The sequence below is a fragment of the Perissodus microlepis genome, chromosome 3, assembly GCF_051167445.1.
Source record: "Perissodus microlepis isolate ML-2025 ecotype Zambia chromosome 3, ASM5116744v1, whole genome shotgun sequence".
Lineage (NCBI taxonomy): Eukaryota > Metazoa > Chordata > Actinopteri > Cichliformes > Cichlidae > Perissodus > Perissodus microlepis.
This window is the reverse complement of record NC_140463.1, coordinates 2,393,124-2,412,424: the sequence shown is the minus strand read 5'-3', so window position 1 is coordinate 2,412,424 and position 19,301 is coordinate 2,393,124. Positions and strand designations below refer to the sequence as shown.

Here is a 19,301-nt window from a genome sequence, read left to right as displayed (position 1 = left end):
ATATTAGTCCATTACTGTATATAGTAACTATTAAGTCTAATATACCCTAGTAAGCTATAGTACTTTTTCCTTTGGGAAGATACCATCTGTGCAGTCTGCAGTTCTGTTGAAGAAAGATGTTGAATCTATTTAATTATTCTTAAAAAATAATTTATTTATGTGCATTTTCTTTTACACGTGCATCAAATTAAAGTTGATTATGTTGATTAAGCATCACGAAGCGGAGGGTGGGGGGTGGTTCCCTATGTTTTTGCTGGGAGTTTGCAACCCTATTAGTTAGGTTGCTGAATATTTCTGCTAAGTACTCTTTAAAATACCAGAATATGGAGGATGGAGCAGGTTTATGTTTATTAGATTGATCAGTGTTGCTGAACTATAAAATAGTTTTTGCAAACAGGTATAACAGAATAGCTTTAGTGTTTGTTTGTTTTTTGAGTATTAACTTATACAAACTGCAGCAAGATATTAAAAAAACAGTTTTATGGATTAAAAATTACACTATATTGGATTCATATCGGTATCGGACATAAAAAAGTGGTATCGTGCCATTTCTAATACTTACACATATGAATACATACATACACATTATGAATACGTATGAATTCAGTCATCTCCATTTTCTGAACACTTTTTAGAATACATTTAATGAAGCAGTTCATAAACAACCCCTAATTTTTATAAAGTGCCATGTATTTAAAGAACCAAGATTCATACGAACTTTTATTTGCAACGTTTAAAAAAACGAGCATTACATTCAAACCAGGGCAGATTCAAAAACCAGAAAGCTGGGAAGAGTTGTTATTTCTCCCTCTGTTGTGGTCTCTCATTTGTTAATGTAGACGTATTAATGACATCATCGTTTATTGTGTTTGTTAATAAAGAGAATAAAACAGCAGCTTGGCGCTTGGCCCCCTGTCAGTGTTTCCTGTCCAACAGGGAGGAGACTGTAGGCGCCTCCTTCAGCAGAGTAGCGGATCTGTGTGGGAGCTGTCGGTGGTTCGGTGAGGATCAGCTGTAACGGGACTGTTTAAAGATGTTGTTGATGTTTCTGCTCCTCGTTTTCGGTAAGAAGGCCTCTCTGATCCTCTGAGCGTCCACTATGGACCTGAATGTGGCTGTGTGTTTTTACAAAAACAGGAATATGGGCAACATGTTGTTGGTTAGAAATGCCTTAGTAAGCCTGTGTATGAGCGTGTATGCTGTAAAACATCAGAACTGTCTGGTGGAATTTGAGGATTAAACGGAGTTCTGATAGAGAACTGTTAGAAGCTACTTTATTGTTCTGATTTTAGTTCTGAGTTATATTAAACCTTCATCAAAATGATTTTCAAGCATATCTGGCCAAAGTGTTTTTATTTTGGGTAAATAAGTCTGTGACAAAGTGGGTGAGAACACCACTTGTCCATATTCTTAGTTAACATTCTTGTTTTGATTTAACCATATTTCATATGTAGTCTGCAACAGGCAAACATCTACTCTCCCGGGTTTGTTTATGTTTTGCACTTCTACAGATTATATAATATAACATCTTGGTTTAAATCAATTCCTACAAGTTTGTTAAGTTAACATGTTCTTTATTTCAACTGTTAATTTGTATTGTTTAAACTTACCTTACCTACCTGTCTTCCAGAAACAAAAGGAGGAAATGTAGTTTTACTTCCTGCTTTATAGCTTCTGGGTCACAGGAAGAGACCAAGTGCAGAAGGGGAAGAATTCTTGTAATTTAATAAAGTTGATTTTAGAGGGTTTATGGAGAAATAGATTTATTGTTGTACTATGTATTGATTACACCATAGAGGTTATGTTGCTAGCAGTGTTGGTCAAGTTACTTGAAAAAAGTAATCAGTAACTAATTACTGATTACTTCCCCAAAAAAGTAATCCCGTTACTTTACTGATTACTTATTTTCAAAAGTAATTAATTACTTAGTTACTTAGTTACTTTTTAAAAACACGATTTACAACCTGAATAGGTGATAAAGTGATAGATCTTTCAGCACAATTCTACTTTTTCTGCATAATCCATCATACAAAATGTAATCAAATGGAAAAGTCTCTTTTTAAAACTTGTTTTATTAGTTTTAATCTTTTAACTTTATGCATCAAGCAAAAATTTAATTATATGCAACATTCTCTGACTGGAAGAAATTTGTTTAACATTTAAACCTATTTTCTGCACATTCCAGCACATAAAATAATTTTTTGTGTGTGTTTACACTCAGTCTTTCAAATAGATGCAAGTAAAACACAGCAGAAAATAAATAAAGTCACAGACTAGCGGTCCTGTTGCTCTATTTTCACCTGTAAAGCAGGAGTGGGGTAGGCGGAGGTTTACCCTGGTGCAGGTGAGCCGCAGCGGTCAGTGGAAGAATCCGCGAGTTTCTCTGTGAGTTTCCCATTACCTCGTAGCTACTCGGTGCTTTCTTGGACGTTTAGGGGTTTTTTTCGGTGTAAAAAGAAGTTTTCTTCCCACGCACAGCGGACACTAATGTTTTTGTCACTTTTTATGGAATCAAACTCAAAGTAAGGTCAGTACTTCCACGCTTTAAACGCTGCACGCTCATACTCTCTCCCGCACTCGATATATGATCCATTGTTGATCTGCACACAGCTGTTGTCACAAACGTCGCACTCGCTTACGTCACTGTCATGAGACATTCTTGCAAAAACAATCACGGTTTTAACGCAGTAACGCAGCGTTCCTACGGGAAAGTAACGGTAATCTAATTACCGTTTTTGCAATAGTAATCCCTTACTTTACTCGTTACTTGAAAAAAGTAATTGGATTACAGTAACGCGTTACTGCCCATCTCTGGTTGCTAGTAAAGAGTAGCAGTAGAGGTTTGTGTATGATAATGTTCATCTTACCTACTGAATGGAATAGTCCAGAGGAGAACTTGTTTGGTTAAGTGGACGATTTAAGCAGAAGAACTCAGGTGTTTGAGAGGAAAGGTTCAGGTCAGTGTAGCTGTGTGCAGTTTGACCTTAATTTCCGTTGATTTGAGTTCAGTTATGTTTATTTGAACTGAGTTAATTTGGAGTTTCTTATTTATTTTTTGTAAATATTGTTTGGGCCACAAAATGGTGAATAAATCACTGGGTACACTGGACAGCATCAGCCTGCTGCCCTTCTTTGACCGCTTAAGTCAAGTCCTACCACAAAGTCTTTATTGAAAGTACAGAAGTAACTTTTAACCAGTAATTTATGTGAATAAAAACTGTACAATGACTTTTCAGAACACAAAAGTAAGAACCATGATTTTTCAAACTTATACAATTAATGAACGATTTACAAATCTAACATACTCCTGATGTCTGTTTTTCTCTCAGATACATCAGACAAACAGATATTTCAACATGTATGATGGATGATTAATGAAATAACTGCACATCACAAATGTCACAGTACATCAGTCACACACCTTTAATGTTGTAGCAACAGTCTCTCTCTCAGCAGGTAAACAGTGTGACAGCACAGGCATGTGTCCTGGTTTAAACAGAAAATAACAAAGAAATGTATTTTAAAGCGGAAGTATTCACATGTTTGTCAGCAGGTAGCAACTCATACTATGCATCTGTTTCACTCTCACCTGTTAATCTCAGACAGCGTTTCCATATGAAACACATCTGTTTGTGTTTCATATACAACTTGTGTGTCTCCCAGGAGCTGCTGTGCATGTTCATTTATAGTAAACTAAACTGATCACAGTCAGAGTTTAAACATGTGGAGTCACACAGACATGATATGAACTCATATAGTCACATGATCACAGGAACTCACCTGCCCGTGCAGGTATCAATGTATGAACCTGGTTTAATTCTTGGCTCTGATCCTCATCCTAGTTCCAGCTGATCGATCACAGATCAGAGAACCGATCAGTCTGTTTGTAGGATATTGATCAGCTGGCACAGCTGGGACAGACTCCAGCATCAAACCCACGAACCCATGTGAGTGTCTGACTGTCCTCTGTGTCCTCAGGGGCACAGGAACCTCTGACTGCTGAAGAAACAGTCTGAGGAGGAGGAGGAGCTGGTGATGAAGAGCAGCCTGTGGTATATACAGTATCTGTTGTTTATTCAGCCCTGAGGAAGATCAAGATGCAGCCTTGCTTTAGCCTTCCTCTGCTAACAGCTAACTAACTTCAGCCAGATGTTCTGCAGCTGTTTGTCTAACATTAGAAGTTTATAATGATGATGATCGTGTTTCTGCTGTTCTGATGGAGTGAAAATGCTTCATTTGAGTTAAAGTTCAAAGCTGCTGACTATCAGGAAGCGTCGGAGCTTCAGAGAAGATCAGACAAACATCATGAAACACCCCTCTGACCTCAGAGCTCCAATCAGAGCAGGAAGGACCCGTGATGAACTAACTTAGATAAACATGGACTATCTCTGAGTTCATAGCTGGTTTGGAGCTGTGGAGACTTACTGAGGAGTAAAGTGGACATGAAGGAGTCACAGAGGGAGGAGGAGGTGAGCAGTGATGTTTGTTAGACAGGATCAGACTGAAGAGTGAACATAAGAAGAGTTTCATGCTGGATTTGAACAGAACAGGAAGATAAGCTCCGCCCAGCAGCTGAGTGCTCTCTGCTCACACTGGTGTTGGACTGCAGACCTCAGGGAGTCTGCTTCCACATCTGGTTTCCACAGCTGGAGGAAGGAGGACTGTCCCACGAGCACGCCTACGCCCCTCTGTCATTACTGAAGTAGTGATGGTGTTTAATCAGTGTGAGACTGTTTCACTGGTTCAAGCAGAGATTTACATAAATGAGCTTTTATGAGTTCTTATATTATCTGATCAGGCCGTTTGCTGCTGTTAAAGATAAATGTGCATCGAACTTTGTGGATATTCATGAGTCTAACAGTTTAAACCTGTGTGTGACTTTGTCCTTGAACGGCCCTGACAGACAGCTGTGGTCCATAATATTAATGTTTCCTGCTGACTAACATAAGCAGCTGAGCTCTCTGAGGGCAGAGCTGCTGCTAACAGGTGAGTCTGTTACCTGGACTGGACTGAGTGAGCTGCTGTGTCACAGCTTCATCAGTGACACACTCAGCATGTGTGTGTGTGATATGTCATAGTGCTTGAAACACACATGAAAATATATTAAAGGTTGATTCTTTTTTTCTTTTGGTTTGTGGAACAAAAATCAGCAACGAAGAAACGTGAGCGTAAAACTTGGTGTAGAAGTGCAACAAATGTAAGCCGGCTCATCTGATGGTGTGATGCTTGAAAAGGATTTGCGCACCTACATCATTATTTACGGTTTAAATTGTGCTGCCTTTAGGTGCACCTGGTAAATTCAGGAATCTCTACTCCAAACCACAGCAGGTTGTTTTAAAGGCTTTTCTGGGTTGATGTTTGTTTGTTGGCAGAAACATGTCTGTGATCGCTGTGTTGTTCTTTTTGATGCAGGATTTCATGTAACTCGGTGCTAAAATCATAACAATGAAGTTTAACAGTTCTAGTGCTCATGCGTCAGCTAGCATGCAGCCTGTTTCAGTTGCTCCTGCTTTTACTCTTTACTCTAATGTTTTCTTACTTATTTCTTTGTCCTTTACTGAGTGTGTTCATCTGTTTAAAAGCTTTCTTTTCAAACATGTGGATCAAGAGTTTTTGTTCTGCTGTTGCTTTCCCTGAGGAATGGGACCGCAGCACAGCAGCTACACACCAGAGATCAGCTGAGCCGCCTGGTGCTGGTGTTGCAGATTAACTGGTGTCTCAGATTAACTGGAGACGGTCAAACAGATGTGTGACAGACTTTAAGGAGCTGCTGCCGACAAACCAGCAAATAAACACTGAATATTTCATGTGTGACATTTGTGAGGTTGCCTTAAACACAGTCCGTCAGTCTTTTTGCTCTTGAACAATGAAATATTAAAAACTGTCTCGAGTTTATTTGGTGATGTTCTCGTGCACGAGGCGAAAACAGCAAACAAACGTCACAGTAAATCTTTCCAACTGATGTTAGGCATCCTCCACCTGCTGAATCCACTTCAGCCTCTTCCTGCTCATGTTCCTGTTTAGAGGCACAGTCGGCCTGTACAATGGAGAAAACTGAACACAGGAATATTTGGATTTCCTTCTTTTTCTCTGCTCATGTTCAACTTGTCTGATTCAAGCTGGGAATATTTATTAGAAATAAAGTGAATAATATTATTTTATTATCACGTTGATGCAGCACATGGTTCAGTCAGCTTTATATAAACACGTGTTAGAAATGTTCTTCAATCAGCTCTTTTTACTCTCATTTCACAGCCAGAACTTTTTTACTTTTACTTGAGTAAAATGTTGAATTAGTACTTCAATTTTTACTGGAGTATTTTTAACAGTAGTATTTTTACTTAAGTACAGAATGAAGTTCTCAGTCTGCTGTGCATCTTTAGTCACTGAGTAAATGGTAAATGGCCTGTATATTCACACACTTCACACTCTTTTAAGTAAAAGAATAAACTATTTAAGTTGGGTATCACTTGGCTTTGGAATATAAAACAGAACTGCTTGTACATACATGTGGTGGATGAAACAGCAAACAAATATCCAGTTGCCCGTCAGCAGACGTTGATGCTGATAGAACAGACCTGAAAGCTATACAGTGGGGTTTAGCAAAAGGGGAAGTTGAAGAACGTGTGACTCCAGCACCTTAGAGTTTCCAGTTTACAACTAAATACTTCTAGGACAGTGAAACACAGCTCCACTCCTGCAATTAGATTAGATAGAGACTGGTCTCAATCAACATACAGCTTTTCAGTCTGCAATTTAAAATGATGTCATTAAAAAATACTTTAGTAGATATTGGTTATAATTATCCATCACAACATTTAGAATTTAAATTTTAACCATTTTTAGGGTATAACTGGCTGTTTTTGACTACTTTTGATTCTACCTCTACATCTCACCTTTAAAACTGTTTATCTTGCCTTGTTTGGTCTCATTATTCTCAGCACAACCTAACATGTTTGAATTTCCTGTTATTTTTTCCATTTTAACATACTGATCTAAATTCAGACAAAAACATAAAATCAGAGTAGAAAAAAGTTCTTTTTGTCACTGTAAAAACGAATCAGTTTTATAGCTTGAAATGCAAATATAAATTGTAAATATATTGTGAAATTTTAAAAACCTATGCACAAGCTGTGCAAAGAACAACGTTACATGCAGATATTTACCTAAAATTGCAGCAAATGTGTTTTTTTTAATAACCATTTCAAACTATTTACAGAACAGTACAGGTGTTCTGCATTAAATAAGAAGGCACACAAATGATTTGTACCATTAAAAATGGATTTCTGTCCACTATAAGACAGAGGAGAGCAGGACACCTCCTGCAGGTCTGACAGCAGGAGCTGTGTCACTCCTCCCGTTTCCCAGCTGGAGACAGCGTTTACTGTAATCTGCATTTGTGACATTCATTAGTGCCCTCACTGACACACAACATACAACAACGAATACACTACACACTAATTACACAAGACAACATACTAACTATACACTCCAAGTTAAACATCACAAATCTCTCACATCTCAAAACTCTGTCTCTCTCTTGCTCACTCTGTCTCGCTGCCCTCACTCCCAAAACGTTCCCCTCGCCCTAAACAAACAAATTGCATGTGTTGCCATTTTTTAAAAAATTGGTCGAGATGTCTTGATGCATCTCAATCATCCAGGGAAGTAAATCTCCAAAAGTTGATTCTGTTCATCTGGACGTAGCGTTTTGTGGGAGAAACGTTTCGTCATCATCCAGCTGACTTCTTCAGTCTCAGCTGACTGCAGGTTTCAATCTTATAAACAGGACATTTGCATAAAGACTGAAACCAGCCCACTGAAGGAACAATGGGCTGGGAGGTCAGTTCATCATTAATATGCATTTCTCATGACCACTGACCAAAACCCTCTGATCAAAGCCCACCTGTAGGTGTAAACAGACTGCAGAGTCCTGGCCTGACGAGGTGGCTCTTCTGTGTTGTGCCATCCTCTTAGCCAGAGGTTGTTTGGTTTCCTCGATGTATAAATCCTGCCAATCCTCCTGCACTTAACAGCGTACACTATGTTACTCTGTTTGTGTCGGGGGACCCGATCCTTGGGTGGACCAGTTTTTCGCGCAGCGTGTTTTGGGGTTTAAAAGCCACAGAGACGCGGTGTTTAGAAAAGGTGCGTCTCAGCTGCTCCGATACTCCTGACACGTACGGGATCACTGCAGGTTTTTGCTTAGGCAGAGGTTGTCCTTCTCTCCTGGATCGGCTGGAGCTTTTTTTAGGAGCCTTTCCAGCTTTGACATTTGAATCTGATGTGTCGTTCCACCGAGTTAATGTGATCCGTGAAATGTGGAACATCCTGAGATTTGATTTTCACCCAGGTGTCATCCACATACCTGAACCAATGGCTTGGTGGTGTTCATGAATGAGCACAATGAACACACATGAACACAACAGCTTGTTTTTAACCAGAGCTGAGCTTATCTTTCCTGAAGAAGTTCATTTCCACATAAACCGACGAATTAGAAAGACTCCTCAGTCCCAGCAGTGTCTGATCAAACCGATCCTCTGTTGAGGAGACAACGCTGTTTCTCCATTGTCGTCACATCTGGAGGTCAAAGGTCAAAGCAGCTCTGCTGAAGGTCAAAGGTTAACTGAACCGTGAGTCTCCTGATGAGATCATGTTCTGTAGATGATGAGATCAAAGGAGCTTGCAAAGAAAAGCGTCTGGACTTCTTTAAGTTTACTTGATCATTTGACCTTAGAACTGAAGAAGCTTCTCGGATGAGAGGTGAAACGTCTTCAAGTAACTTAAAGAAGTCCAGACGCTTTTCTTTGCAAGCTCCTTTGACTACGATGACCTGGATGACTGAGAACCTTCACAGACATCTAGATGATGAGATGTTCACAGTGAGGAACATGTCTGTCTGTCTGCCTCTCTAACATGCTCTTTCTATGTCAGCCCATTAAAAAGGAGCTCATTTTATTAACGTGGTTCATTTTCTCAGTTTTAACAGTCCACACGTTTTCTCTCTTCTATTGTGAGTTAAATATGTTCAGTTGTTATTTACAGATTTCAGCGTCCAGCGTTTTTGTTCAGTTGGGTGGATTCAGTCCTGCTGGTCTCTCTGGCTCAGGTCCTGCAGCCGTCGTTGTCTCTGGACAAACCTGGATCTGAGTGATTCATCTGACCTGTGAACTCTGACCCTTGTATGAAGAAGAAGGAAGCACAAATGCAGTTAACCTCAATTAAATCTCAATTTACTGCTCCAGAGATCCCACTGAGGGCTCCACAGCAGCTGGATCCACAGCAGCTGGGTCCACAGCAGCTGGGTCCACAGCAGCTGTGTCCACAGCAGCTGGATCCACAGCAGCTGGGTCCACAGCAGCTGGAGCCACAGGTTTGATCTGGTAGTTTTCCTGACCCGGCCCACCCAGGAGCTGTGACTCCTCCCAGTCTCAGCGGTCAGGTGGATGCTGTGTAAACAGCACTGCACACTGACATGAACAGAGGAAATGTTTGTGTCTGTATCTGCTGAATACACTCAGTGATGGAGCCTCAGAGGTCACACAGGTCAGATCTACGGTCAACCTTTAGGGATCTCCTTACCTGGATCACTGAGCGTGCATCAGGACATTTTTCATGGAGACATGTATGATTTTGGTTCAACACACAGTGTGTTTATTTAGCAGCTATTGGGTAAGAGAATATCCTGTAGTATCAGTGGGAGGGTTTACAGGGGTGTGTTCATCGTCCAGACCTCAGTAACAAATTTAAAGACGATGAAGTTAGTTTTTCACCTCGTACACTGAGGTAAACTTACTGTCTGATAAAAACACATCAGAGCTCCACGGCGTCACAATCGGCATAGACAGATTATGTGGAGAGAGGAGGAGGAGCCAAATGTAGACAACTGAGGCGAGAGTGAGGTTGAACAGAAGGACAGTCATTTATTGAGGCTGGAAATGTTGACATACATAAAATGTGAAACTCAGACTGGACTGACTGACTAAACTGGGGAAAACTAAAGCAAAAAACAAGGAAATCTGGAACATGAGACCAGGATGAACTACCATGACGTGAGAGACACAGGAAACACAGACAACCTGACAGAGGAAAACAGACACAACATAAGCACACAAGGGTAATTAGGGAGAGTGGACCTGACGACACACAGGAAGCAAAGCTACACACACTGAACACAGGACGTGACACTGTCAAAGTAAAACAGGAAACACTAATTCACACAACATGACACAGGAGACGGGAGGGAAGAACTAGACGAACTTGGAGGACAACGGGAAGAGACGCACATGATGCACTGGGAGAATGTACAGGAGGCACAATACAGACAGAGGACACATAACTTAAGAGACATGCACAGAGGACAGACTTACACAGGAAACAGGGATGAAGCGATGAACTCAAACCTCACTAATCCATACTGACAGCAAACACTAGAACTTTTCTCCAACACAGCAAAAGAGGAACCAAGATACAGAAATACTGCAGATGCTGATACCCTGACACACAGTCTGCAGCTCAGAAGGCATGCTCAGTGGTGACATCAGCAGTGACATCATCACCATCTTCAGCCAGTCCCTGACCTCCTCCATCACACTGGCTCATCTCCATGGAGACGGCCTGTTTGTTCAGTGTCTTCCTGCTGCAGCAGATGGACAGCAGCAGACCAGTGGAGATGCAGTACGGACAGATGACCACTAGATGGCAGAAGAGTCTGAGCACAGACTCACAGGGAGGAGGAGCTGAAAGAGGAGGACACAGAGAGGGGAGTCAGGAGGAGGACACAGAGGAGGATAGAGAGGAGGATACAGAGGAGGTCAGGGTAGCCTGTTTTGTCTGATTTTAAGTTGTCTGTGCTCTGAGGATGTTGAGTGATGCTCAGTCATGTTGGAGGATCTGAGCTGAACCGTCTTCACCAAACTTTCAGAAGTCTCCTTTTTTCTTCCACCCTCAGGAGGTGGAAGTGTCCTCCTGCAGACAAGAAGTTTCCTTCCAGCCTCCTTAGACGTGTTAGCTAACCCTGAGTCTGATTTAGTTTTATAACTTCCTGTCGTCTGCAGTCCTCTGTGCTTGTTTCTCATGTTTGTAGCTGGTCTCAGAACCTCATACTGCAGTTTCAGACCCCGCTGCTAGAAACACATGACTCGTCATCATGGACAAATTTGCAGCCTGTGACTCTTGAAGATCCCACAAACTGCTGCAAAAAGTCCAGGCTCAAGAAAAAGAAGAGCGGCTGTGACTCCAGAAGCTGATGGAGCCTTTTAATGTGTTCAGAATCAGAACCAACACCCCAGTCGGACCCTGAACAAAGGAGCAGTCCAGCTTTGTGCCATAACACACATCGTTTTCTCTAAAAAGGTCTCTCAGAAGTTCAGGATGAAGTGGTGTCAAAAAGTCACAAAGTTTAAAAGTTGTTCAAACAGCAGTGAAACATTAAAAAGAGCAGCTCTTAATGTTAGCATGAAAACCTGAACAGAGAAGCTGAAGCTTTATTTATCAGCTGTAAACAGTCAGTCAGATAAAGGAGAGAAGAAGAAGAAGAGGCTGACCGAGGATTATTGGACATGATGATGGAGCAGCGACCACAGAGCACCTACATCACCTCAGAGTTCCTGTTACCTTCAACTCACCTGCAGAAACAGTCAGAGCAGACAGCAGCAGCACACACACACCTGCAACAGGACAGAGGTCACTAAAGGTCACCAAAGGTCAGAGGTCATGATGAGGACAGACAGGTGTAGGAACATCAGCTCACCTGCAGCAGTCAGCAGAAACAGGCCTGAAACTGAAGAACACACTGATCAGAGGTCAAATGGTCACATGACCGAAGAGAAGCATTCAGCCTGCAGTGATTGGTTACTGTTCCCACACATCAATAACCCACAGCGCCCTCCAGTGGTGGAAACACAGATAATACATGTGGAGAAACATGAAGGAGACTCACAGCAGAGGCAGACGCTCCGTCTCAGACAGCCGTCACCTCCACAGCTCCACAGCTCTGCTCCCCGACCTCCTACATCACACAGAGATACATCAGCACAGTAATGGTGCACATCGAACTCATGTGATGGTTCGTGCTGACAGCGTGATGGTGTTTGTCAGACAGTAGGAAGTGCTGTGAACTTGTTCCTGCAGACACATGAGTGGCAGGAAACCTGGGACCAGCTGAATGTGTGATGTGTAAACACAACTCCTCTGTTTTGAGACGCACAAACATTATTGTTCCAACTCATCCTGCAGCAGGTTTTAAAAGAGTTGATGGGAGCGCGGCTGCTCTCGTCAGCTTTAAGCGATAAAGGAACAGGACTTTTACTTCTGTGCAGGTTTATCACCTTTTAGTTTACTGCAGAGGAACAGAACTCCACCCAGAACCAGAACCAGGAGAACCACGGAGACCAGACCTGCTACAACTGGGACCAGGAGAGAGGGAGGACGAGTAAAAGGAGTTTCTACAGGAGGAGCAACGTTTGTGGAGGTGCTTGGAGGAGGAGGACAGGTGGATGCTGGGAGAGGAGGAGGAGGACAGTGAGGAGGAGGAGGACAGTGAGGGGGAGGATGGATGATTTTGGGAGGATCTGCAGGAGAGATGATGAAGATGGTTCAGTCAGTTTATTATCAGGTCACAATGTTACATCAGCTTTTAAACAGGAAGTGATGTCAGTGTTCTGACCTCTGACCCTCAGAGAGCTCCGAGGAGACTCTCCACTCTGATCAGTATAACATGAGTAGAGATCTTCATCAGCCTGCGTGATGTTAGTGATGATGTGCTCTGGTTTATGACCAACAGAACTTCCTTTGATGAAGAAATAAGCTGTGACTGTGTCACCATTCCTCTGTCTGCAGCGCAGAATGACATCACTTCCTGTCCTCACAGGAAGTGCAGGGATCTCCAGGATGACAGCTTCATCAGACCATCAGAGACAAACAGAGTTAATGAGAGCAGAGTCACACAGAGACAGAGACACAGCTGGAACGTCTCACCTGTAGTGTCTGATTGGACACTGAAGGAGACTCTGTCACTCTGCTGTCCAGAGGAGTCCTCACACCAGAAGGTTTCACTGGGAGCAGAAAGATCCACAACACAGTAGGAACCAAGAAGCCTCCCAAAGCCTGCAGCTGCTCCACAGACCTCAGTGGGTCCTCCTCTGGTCCTCTTCACTGTCCATCCATCAGCTGTCTGTCCATCATCAACACAACTCAGAGACACTGAAGAAGATCCTCTGAAGACCTGCTGAAGGTTTGGACTGACAGACAGAGACACTGGAGGACACACACACACACACACACACACACACACACACACACACACACACACACACACACAGACACAGACACACACAAAGTGTACTTGTGTTCTTGTTGGAGTCTCACTGATTGTTTTCACGTCATCAACTCACCTGCACAAACAGTCAGTGCAGACAGCAGCAGCACACACACACCTGCAACAGGAGGTCAGAGGTCACTAAAGGTCAGAGGTCACAAACAGGCAGAGTTTCTCAGCTTTGACTCTGAGCATCGTCACCATGTTTGGCTCCACACACTAAAGCACTTTTCTCCACACTCAACATAATCACAGCTAAATATGGTTCCCAGCTCAGGGTCAGCCAGGGTTAAAATCCTGGCAGCACAAGCTAGAGCTCAGTTTACTGACAGAGCAGAAACGTGCAAAAGCACAGGAGAGTGGAAACTGTGGTTGAGATGTGTTACCAGTATAACTGAGACACAGTCAGTGTGTGAAACAGAAAAGAGGAAGTTCAAGTTCTTTCTCTTTTTTTTATCTCCCTTTGAACATGCATCACATTGTGTTATGTTAAAATGGAGCATCATGCTTATGAACAGTCTTACATGCGTGTTTACTTCTATGTTGCATCTACACGTCTGCATCTGTGTATTTATGTTGATCCTCTGGACTTTAGCTTCAAGACATCGTCTCTGACACCACCTCTTTAAACTTTAGTTTAATACCCCTGGTTTACATGATCATTACAGATACACGCGCGCACGCACACACACACACACACACGCACACACACACACACACACACACACGCACACACACACACACACGCACACGCACACGCACACGCACACGCACACACACACACACCTATCCTTGTCTTTGGTACATCGTAGGGACACCTGACCAGAACATGTACCGTGGGAATCATCCTTCCTGGTGGTTATACAGCACTGAGAAAAATAAATAAACCAGGCTTTATGTCAGAAAGGACATAAACCATGTTGTTACGTCAAATGATCAGACAGAGTTCCCACAGTAGGAACAGCATTTTGGGTTTGTTTCAAATTGTGCTCATAAATATTTTGACTTGTGAATCAGACTGCCTAGTAGTGAACTCAGTTTGGTAACCCTGTAAACCAAAATATCTGAAAACTCTGTTTGTGCATCCATAGATGAGAATGTGTGTAAAAATATGTACACAAGTTACAATGTTTTAATTAAGGTCGGATTACAGATAAAAAGCAAAAAACTACGCGTAAAACTCTTCACTCAAGTTCCCTCGCTTGTTTTTCTTCCTTTCAGCTCATTGGTCAATGTCATGTCAATCACAAATTTAACAATCAGAGAACAGATGGGTTTCTATCTGTATTTGTGTGTATGGCTCACACACACACACACACACAGTTACCAAGACTACATGAAGTACCCTCAGAAGATCTACTAGATGATGTGAATGCAGGACGACACCTACTGCAACCAGCTCATCTACACCACGGCAGGAGAGATCAGTGAGATGCTACAAGCAGCAGTGGCCTCCATGGAGAAGGAGACTAGAGGCCAAGGTCAAAGTATCACGGAGGGAGGTTGAAGTGGTCTTGAGCAGCAGTTCTCCAGGGTTTATGATCAGCATTCAAGTTTTTTCTTTGGACATATTTGGTTGTTTTCTCACTGGTTTCCAGTCGAGTGGAAGTCAGCAAGAAGTCACATGTAGTTAGTAGGATTAGCATCATATTGAGAACAGGGTGCTCTCTGTGGCCTGTGCTGAGCTCTTTAAGGTGGATGGAAGAGTCAGCACTGAAAATCCACCCACGCACAGACCTGTACCTACCCCCATCACTCCCAAGACAGATGGTGTTAAAGGTGAGTGAAATGAGGCAGCAGTAATACAGAGATGCTATTTCCTGAGGAGTGTGCACTTTTTCACGTATTTACCTGAATATTCCTATTTTCCCTTAAAGGAAATCACCTCCAGGAAGGCCTGTAGTCTTGTCTGTGCAACGGTGACATTTGTTCTAAAGACCGATCACATACATAACAGCGGCATAGTCAGGCTACGACACTGAATTTGGTCAAAGGACGCCATCATCTACCTCCTGCACCGAGCTCTGACTCACCTGGAGAAGCCTGGAAGCACTGTGAGGATCACGTTCTTTGATTTCTCCAGTGCTTTCAACACCATCCAGCCACAACTTCTGAGAGACAAGCCGGAGCTATCGGGAGTGGACCAACACATGTCCCAGTGGATACTGGACTACCTCACAGAACGTCCACAGTATGTGAGGTCACAGGGTTGTGTCTCTGACACGCTGGTCTGCAGTACGGGGGCCCCACGGGGAACTGTGCTGGCACCGTTCCTCTTCACCCTCTACACTGCAGACGTCTCCATCAACTCCCCACGCTGCCACCTACAGAAGTTCTCTGACGACTCTGCCATAGTCGGCTTCATCACAGGTGAGGACGACTCAGAGTACAGACAGTGGACTCTGGACTTTGTGGACTGGTGTCAGCAGAACCACCTGCTGATCAACGCCGGGAAAACCAAGGAGCTGGTGGTGGACTTCCGGAGACGCAGACCCACCACACTGACACCGGTGAACATCCAGGGAGTGGACATTGAGATAGTGGACTCTTATAGGTACCTGGGTGTTCACCTGAATAATAAACTGGACTGGAGCCACAACACTGATGCTCTTTACAGGAAGGGTCAGAGCAGACTCTACCTGCTGAGGTGGCTGAGGTCATTTGGAGTCCAGGGAGCGCTTTTAAAGACCTTCTCTGACTCTGTGGTGGCATCTGTCATTTTTTACAGTGTTGTATGTTGGAGCAGCAGGTTATCAGCAGCTGAGAGGAAGAGGTGGGATAAACTCATCAGGAAGGCCAGCTCTGTTCTGGGATGCACCCTGGACCCAGTGCAGGTGGTGGGAGACAGAAGGACTCTGGCCAAAACAACATCTCTGATGGACAGAGTCTCCCAGCCCATGCATGTAAATGTTGCTGAACTGCAGAGCTGCTTCAGTGACAGACTGCTGCATCCTCGATGCATGAAGGAGCGTTTCTGCAGGTCCTTCCTCCCTGCAGCTGTCAGACTGTACGATCAGAACTGCTCCCAACAAACAGATGTTTACATCAATGCTGTAACTGCAATAAGTTAATCAACCGATTCACACTGCAACCAGGGTTTGCCTCTTATCTGTAGTTAATTTTATTTAATTTAATAATGGTATGGTACTCAGTTTTTGGTAACCATTGTCCTTCATGTAAATATGTAAAAATTGTGTATGTTTCTGTTCCGTGTCCTGTGTACTGTTTGTTGTATATGTGTCTTTCTTGCTGCTGTTAAACCCTAATTTCCCCTTGTGGGACAATTAAAGGATTATTCTATTGTATTCCTTTTTAATGAAACTATTTTATGGTTTAATCACCAGGTGTTGTGTTTTATACACCTTTTCATGTACACAGTGTCCTAGACCCCTGAAATCAGTATTTTAAAATGCTTTTCCTGCTTGTTTAACTATAATTATTAGCGTGTAGTCACTCTGGTGTACTGGCGAATTATTAATGTGTATAAAAGTCCAAAGTTTTTATTTAAATTCATGACCTGATGGCATTGTTTTTGTAAACTGTTATTAAACGATGGTAAACATTAAGTAGACTGAACTCAATTTTCATCAGTTTGTTATTAGAGCTCAGGTTACGTAAGTTACCAGTACGTTTTATTCAAAGAGCTGATCAGTTTATTTGAGTTGTCTTAAATTAGAAAAACTCAGCTAGCTAGTGTTAGCCTAGCGTTGCTGCTGCCTCAGTTACTTAAAAATTAAGCCACAGCTTTAAAAACATATAAAATCTCTCAGTGAAGTTTTCTGTTGATTGTTTGAAATAGAAACGTGAGCAGATACCAGATAAGAGCCCAGCTGTTAGGGGCGGGGCTTGTTTTCAGCCCACTTTTATAACATATGAACTGCATCTTCTTAACCTCTGTATTTATTTTAATTCTTTGTGGCAGCTTTTCACATCACATCAAACTCTTACAAGTCTAGAAAAGGAGCTGTTGGACAGAAAGACATCAGCTGAGTGGGAAGTATTTTGGTTACAGTTTACTTCCCACAATATATTAGTAGCTGTCACATTTATGTTAATCAGGCTGAACTTTAATCATACTTTAGATCAAACTGCTTTACTTGCTGTTTCCTTTATGCTTTGGTTTCCTGTCTTCTGTTATTAGACCTGAGATGTGACTGCTCTGTGCTGTTGCTGATGACTCAGTTAATCCTACAAGATGTGCTGTGTAAGTAAATACAATCAACGACAGTTTGGTCTGCATTCATTCAAAGATCATATCCCACAGGATTAGTTTAGAGGGTCCACACTGTCTGCACTGTATATAGTGAAGTCTGCAACTTTTTGAACAGTAAAATTTGTTTTGTGGCCAAATTATTCTGCAGATCACCAGAATAAGTTATTGCCCATGTTTGCAGAGCCCTTTTAAAAATATGCTTTCATGACATTATTGTGTGTCAGCTGGTGGTCAGAGCTATCAGTGAATGTCACCTCTCTGGTGGGGAGGGAGCCTGAGATTGAGTCTCTAAATTGGGGTCTGTTCCATAGCAAATGCTGGAAAACATGTTTTAAGAAAGCAAATAAGTTGTTGTTCTAAAGAATCTGACTGTTTGCTTGCAGGACACCAGGAGAGAGGAGTCCTCCATCAGTGAAGATGGTCACCTGCAGGTCGAAGGTCATTGCATCTCCAACCCACATCCACTGCCACTGTACTGAAGGGAAGTTAAAGACTTTCTTCTGCACCTACATTTGGATCACCTGGATCCATGACAGTCATTCAGGCAGTGATGCCTGGACTGGAAACAAGCATCCTTAAAACATTACAACATTCCAGCTCCTGTGTTTGAATGAAAAACAAATGTGTTGTTTGATCTGGAGACTGAACAATAAATACATTTTATTTTGATTACTACAAAACAAACTTGTGGAAAGCCTAAACTAATAATAATAAACTAATAATAATAAACTACTAATAAGAATAATTAATAACAATGATGACAGCATAACTGTTGTTGTTCAGCAGAACAGCGTCCAGGATGTTGGCTGTTATATTGTTTTACATTTCAAAATAAAAGTTGGGCTGATTTAAACACCGTTACAAGAAGTGTTGTTAATTATTCTCTTTGGATCACATTTGCATACAGTCTTATATTAATATAAGTTACTGCAAGTTGTTTTTTAATGTAGCAGAACTTCATGTTTGTCAGTGGGTGAACAATCAGTGTTACACAGTCAGAATCATCACGTTATTCTTAGAACTCTACACTTAATGAATAAGTTGTCCTAATATAATCATCTTAAGCTTTACTCTGTTTTTTTGAGGCAACAAGTTTATTAGTTTTTTTAGTTCTGGGAGCTGATGAGACTTCACAGTGTGGATTTAGTGTCTGTGTCTCTGTCCTGCATCACAGTTCCCCACATTCCCGGCTGTGTGTAGCAGAGGTTCCCTTCAGTTTAATGCTGATGAATAAATGAGCAGCAGCTCTGAGTTTGACTCACCGAGGAGCAGAGAGACACACGGAGTCTTCATCGTGTCTGGATGACGACTGAACATCAGTCTGAGCAGAGAGACGCCTTCAGCTTCATCACTTCCCCTTTAACAAATTTAACACATGAAGTGTTTCACTGGCTGAGCTCCATGTGGCCACACTGTGTGGTTGGTGAGGGCGGGGCTTACTTTACTGCGCCGCAGCCTGTAGTTATCATGTACCAAGCTAAAGTTCATCATTGTCCTAACATACACACCACTCAGGAAAAGGACAAAGCCCACCATCAGAACCATTAACACCTTTTCTGAGGAAGCTCAGCTGCAGGACTGTTTTGCGCACAGAGTGTATCTGAACAGGATGACCTAGAGACTCACACAACCGCAGTGCTGGGTTACATCAAATACTGCATGGACACTGTCACCAAGGAAAAGCATGTGCGACAAACCGTAAACCCTGGATGACAAGTAAGCTTCAGGCATGTTAAAGGCACGCAACTCTACAGGGTGGGCCATTTATAT

General features: G+C 42.4%; 1 protein-coding gene across 1 annotated transcript; it reads right to left on the bottom strand.

Moving 5' to 3' along the window:
* Positions 1-9,908: 9,908 nt before the first annotated feature.
* Positions 9,909-18,839, bottom strand: LOC146389409 (uncharacterized). Its single transcript, XM_084912296.1, has 9 exons — positions 18,794-18,839; positions 13,395-13,436; positions 12,979-13,257; positions 12,668-12,898; positions 12,330-12,572; positions 11,942-12,010; positions 11,753-11,782; positions 11,628-11,669; positions 9,909-10,739 (listed from the first exon to the last, which is right to left on the bottom strand). Exons 1-9 carry the CDS (start codon positions 18,822-18,824, stop codon positions 10,516-10,518), a joined length of 1,191 nt encoding a protein of 396 aa, XP_084768422.1. The 5' UTR covers positions 18,825-18,839; the 3' UTR covers positions 9,909-10,515.
* Positions 18,840-19,301: the final 462 nt, after the last annotated feature.

Bases quoted from the DNA above. Each gene is read 5' to 3' on its own strand.
- LOC146389409 (XM_084912296.1), bottom strand. From the start codon at position 18,824: ATGAAGACTCCGTGTGTCTCTCTGCTCCTCG. The intron at 13,437-18,793 runs GTGAGTCAAACT...CTCCTGTTGCAG, and splicing joins GTGTGTCTCTCTGCTCCTCG to GTGTGTGTGTGCTGCTGCTG. The intron at 11,670-11,752 runs GTGAGCTGATGT...GTCCTGTTGCAG, and splicing joins GTTTCTGCTGACTGCTGCAG to GTGTGTGTGTGCTGCTGCTG.